Source organism: Salvelinus namaycush, chromosome 39 (genome assembly GCF_016432855.1).
Source record: "Salvelinus namaycush isolate Seneca chromosome 39, SaNama_1.0, whole genome shotgun sequence".
NCBI classification, from domain to species: Eukaryota; Metazoa; Chordata; class Actinopteri; order Salmoniformes; family Salmonidae; genus Salvelinus; species Salvelinus namaycush.
The window spans coordinates 7,332,709-7,337,374 of NC_052345.1; the positions used below are offsets into that span (position 1 = coordinate 7,332,709).

At 42.9% G+C, this 4,666-nt stretch overlaps 1 protein-coding gene across 1 annotated transcript; it reads left to right on the plus strand.

The window, feature by feature from the left end:
• The first annotated feature begins 364 nt into the window (after positions 1 to 364).
• On the plus strand, positions 365 to 3,752 carry LOC120032945 (endoplasmic reticulum resident protein 27-like). The gene is made up of 7 exons (XM_038979219.1): positions 365 to 552; positions 953 to 1,038; positions 2,062 to 2,205; positions 2,337 to 2,453; positions 2,684 to 2,809; positions 3,178 to 3,372; positions 3,681 to 3,752. The coding sequence occupies exons 1-7, from the start codon at positions 495 to 497 to the stop codon at positions 3,723 to 3,725; spliced, it is 771 nt and encodes a 256-aa protein (XP_038835147.1). The 5' UTR covers positions 365 to 494; the 3' UTR covers positions 3,726 to 3,752.
• Positions 3,753 to 4,666: the final 914 nt, after the last annotated feature.

A 4,666-nucleotide genomic window follows, 5' to 3' on the forward strand; every position in this document is an offset into this window, starting at 1 on the left:
AGATATTTATGTACCGTACAATCTGGATTATACTAGAGATATACATCCTTGTTGAGTGAGGTGTCTGTATAGGCTGAAAATATGTGACAGATTTGACTGCTTGGGATTTTTTCATATTGAGATTCTGAAGTAAAAAACCAACATTTTGCATGTGTATCCTCAGGTTAGGAGGTACATTCTTAGTCAAACACGTGTGTATGCACGCCCACCCACCCAGCCACACTCATGAACTGACACGGTGACACGTAGTCTAACACTCACTGATCTTAACCTATCAATAACACCTGTCAGGTTCTCATACAGGCACCAATCAGCAGCACGAGGAAACGGCCATGTGGCAGACCCTGAGGTACAGAGGGACGGAAGGAGGGACACGACACACACATGGACAGACGGACACAGACTCCAACCTAAAACTCAACCGTCCGGCATAGAATCAAAAACGGACAAACTTCTCTGAGGCTCTTCTTTGTCTACAGCCTGCTGATACAGTTATGATACCGCTGCTCTCTCTGTTTCTCTCCCTCCTGGCCGCCTCAGTCATAGCTAAAGGTAAGAATCTCTTTGTCTTTGGTCATGTACATGTTGTTAGATTTCCTAGACATCTTTCTTTTAGTCTTTATATCCTGTTTTCTTTAAAGTCCTTCCTGAATGGTGTGATATTCTCTTCTATCTTTTTGACCTCCATGTTACAATATGCACACTAGTATACCCCTTAGAATACATGCCCAGTACATTGCTTCATTCTAAATGGTATGCTGAAATTGACATTGGGATTGAGCCTATGACTGGCTTTCTGAGAGCCGTTCTACAGATTGATGCATTTTTCCTCTCCGTGTTTCTAAAGAGATGGAACTAGTGTAGGTAGTTGGGTTAGGGCTTGTTCAACTAATTTCATCCATCTAATTGCATCAACCCCCCCCCCCCCCCCCACCTCTCTCTCTCCCTACAGACAGCGCCCTCCCAACCCTGAGTGATGTCACTGCAGCCGAGGCCTTCATCGAAGCCTCTGAGGTGGTCGTCATCGGGTTCTTTGAGGTCAGACAGGAAACAAGCGTGGGAAGGGCAGGATGGGAGGGGAGGGAGGGAAATGTAACGTGTACAGTAACCTACTTACTGTAGGCCTGAGTAAGGTTGACACATCACGGTGGTACAAAACCACAGCAGATTTTTAGCATCGTTGGCTAGACGCTACACCACTAACGTGCGGCCGGACGCGGCCAGCCAGATATAACCGAGGGCAAATTGAACCATAACTCAGATTTGAGACGAGAACAAAAAAAAAACATGCATTCCTTCCTGTGCACTGTTGTGTGTTCGTAGCTACAGTCCCAGCTGCTGTCAGGTTTGGCGAGAAACTATTTCCTGTGGCCACACACGTGGCACAGGAAGTGACTAGCTGGCGTTGCCTTGGGGATAGTAGGCGGCCGTCCCAGAGTGCCAAGCGGTGGCCCGAGCCATTTGGCCAAACTCAGTGTGCGGGGGACGATGGGCCGCTGGACAAGGAAATGAGGACGCATCTGAGGAATTGGCACAGAGGAGGTCGCTCTAAACAAGTGTAAACAGAGTGTGGGTGAAGGGTGGAGAGAAGGAGTGGAGGAGAGAGAGAGAGAATATAGGAGAGAGCGGGAGTGGAGGAGAGAGAGGGAGTGGAGGAGAGAGAGGGAGTGGAGGAGAGAGAGAGAGAGAGAGAGAGAGAGAGAGAGAGAGAGAGAGAGAGAGAGAGAGAGAGAGAGAGAGAGAGAGAGAGAGAGAGAGAGAGAGAGAGAGAGAGAGAGAGAGAGAGAGAGAGAGAGAGAGAGAGAGAGAATATGGTGGACTGCCGTGTACCTGCTGGGGACCAAAATATTATTTCAAGACATTCTTTGAGGATGATTGTATGACAAATACAAGGGACCAAAATATTATTCACTGAAATTCACTTGGGCTAAGTGCCAATTTGAATCTCAGAAACAGACTTCAATAGTATATCACTGTAGTGAGTGTTATTAGACTCGGACATTCTCTCTCCCTCTCTGTCTGCCCCCTCTCTCTCGCCATCTCTTTCCCTCTCTCTCTCAGACTCCCTCAGAGGAGACTTTTGGCTACAAGGAGCTTGTGGAGGCAGCTAAGACTGTGAAGCATATCCCTGTGGCTCTGTGCAGCGATAAGGAGTCATGGGCCAAACTCAGCATCGTGTCTGACACTATCGCCATCTTCAGAAAGGTAAACTACTACACCACACCTTTCACTTTGTCCATCAGAAATCACCTGCTTGGCTCCCGTTACAACAACTTTGATAACAAATGTATGAGAAAATATCAACTGAAAAATGTGATCTATGTGTGTGTGTTCAGGCAGATAACCACCAAGACAACCTTCAGCTCTCTGAGACCAAGAAAGTGGAGGCGGACGGTCTTGCTCGCTTTATCACCATGAACGAGCTTCGCTACATCACCGAGTACAACCAAGTGGTAGTCACTGACCACAGCACTGTTCATCTACACCTTACACACTACTCTATACAACAGCACCTATTAACAGTTATACCAGCCTTGTCATGATTACACCTTGCCATCACATCTTTGTATTATTAGCCTTTCATGTTCAGTCATATAACCAGACTATACCTACAGACAGTTAATGTACTGTCACATGCCTCTGTTGATATCTATTTCCTATAGCTCTCTCTCTCTCCTCTCAGACAGCAGTGGGTCTGTTCCAGTCTGAGGTGAAGGCACACCTCCTGCTCTTCATCAACAGGGGGAGTGGTGACTATAAAGAGCTCAAGGACCGACTAGGAGCTCTGGCCCCAGAATTTGTTGGCGAGGTGAGAGCAGGCAAGCAGCAACTGGACCTGAAAAGAGTGACTGAACAAAACCTCTGTTATATCGGCCATTTGATTCAAATCTTGAGATAATGTCCCTAATCCCCTATTTGGAATCGGTTCTTTTGAATCAACTATTTAATTGAATCTTGAATTTAATATGTAAATTGGATCAATGGAGTCAGATGTTTTGAACTGCTCTGTGAAAACCCTTACCAAATGCGGGAGATAAGGAACTGTCCATCAACAAAATTCATATATATATTGAACTACTCGTCAATAAAATCACAGATTTTAGTTTTAGTTTCTGTTGTCAAACGTATTTGCTACAGTGTGCTCTACTGAATATTACCATGATTTCTTTGTCACAGTTCCTGTTTGTGCTGGTACACGGGGTGAAGTCCAATGAGAAATCTCTGGGCTACTTCGGCCTGACGTCACGTGACCTTCCCCGCGTGGGCATTTACGACCGCAACTCAGATATGAAGTGGCTCATGCCCGAGGGAGAGATCTCCACCGAGCGTGTGCGGGAATTCTGCCAGTCACTCATACTAGGCAATCTCAAGGTCAGAGGTCAAAACAAACCTGAGTTCAAATAGTATTGGTTCTCTTTCAAATGCCTTTGAGGGTTGATTCAGCCTGCCTGGAGTGCACTTTTTGGACTATTCTATTGGTTCCATTGTGACAGGCAAGCTCAATTAAGAGCAGGTAAATACGTATTTGAAAGAAAACAAATACTATTTGAACCCATATCTATGGCGCAGTATACGTTTCAGTGGCTTTGATAATATGTAGAAAGAGGCAATAAATTATACTGTGTGGCCTCCATTTAATGTATCTATATTGCTTCTCAAAAACTTTTTCATCTTTTTAGGAGGTGAAGCAGGCAGGAGAACCTGATCCTAAAACTGAGTTGTAAAATAAACAAATAAATGAATGTAAATAATTAGCTTTGTGACAATAATTGTGTCTTTTTTGGAGTCAGTATTGATTTCTGCCTGTATCTTATGTAGGCTATGTGTGTGCTCTGGTGGGCATGGTGTGTGTTTATGTGAGGGCAAGTCTGCCATCTGCGAGTTGACAACAGCTCAGTGGCTACTCACCACTGAGATTTTGGATGTGATGGTTACAATCGCAACTGACTGACCTCAGTAGACTAATAGGGCCTGGAGGGTCTAACAGAGAAAGAAGAATTGGAATCTGTCTTCAGAAAAAATAACAGTTGAGGATTTCAAATGCAATCACAAAGAAACAACAAATACAATAGAATATGATGCAGTATACTACAATACAATACATATTTGTGTATTTACATGCAAATGCTACATTTAAGTGCAGACCTGTGTTCAAATACATGTACAGGATATTTGAGTGTCTGGTATATAAAACACTTTTTCAAATACACAGCCCAAAACAAGAACTTTTATTTTTGTATTTGAATGGTTATTTGTAAAAACCAAATAGTCTGCCAAATTGTATTATTTGACAGTATTTTCAAATTCTTATGTAAAATTTGAGTTTTTCAAATGCTTTAAGTGTATTTCCAAATATATAAAAAAATTCAACTACTTATCTTTTGAAATAAAAGATCAGAATACTTACTTCGAATGTGTGAGCAATTAATTGAAATATTTGAAATACAGTGGCAAGAAAAAGTATGTGAGGCGTTTGGAATTACCTGGATTTCTGCATAAATTGGTCATAAAATTTGATCTGATCTTCATCTAAGTCACAACAACAGACAAACACAGTCTGTTTAAACTAATAACACAAACAATTATATGTTGTCATGTCTTTATTGAACTCACCGTGTAAACATTCACAGTATAGGGTGGGAAAAGTATGTGAAATGTTGGATTT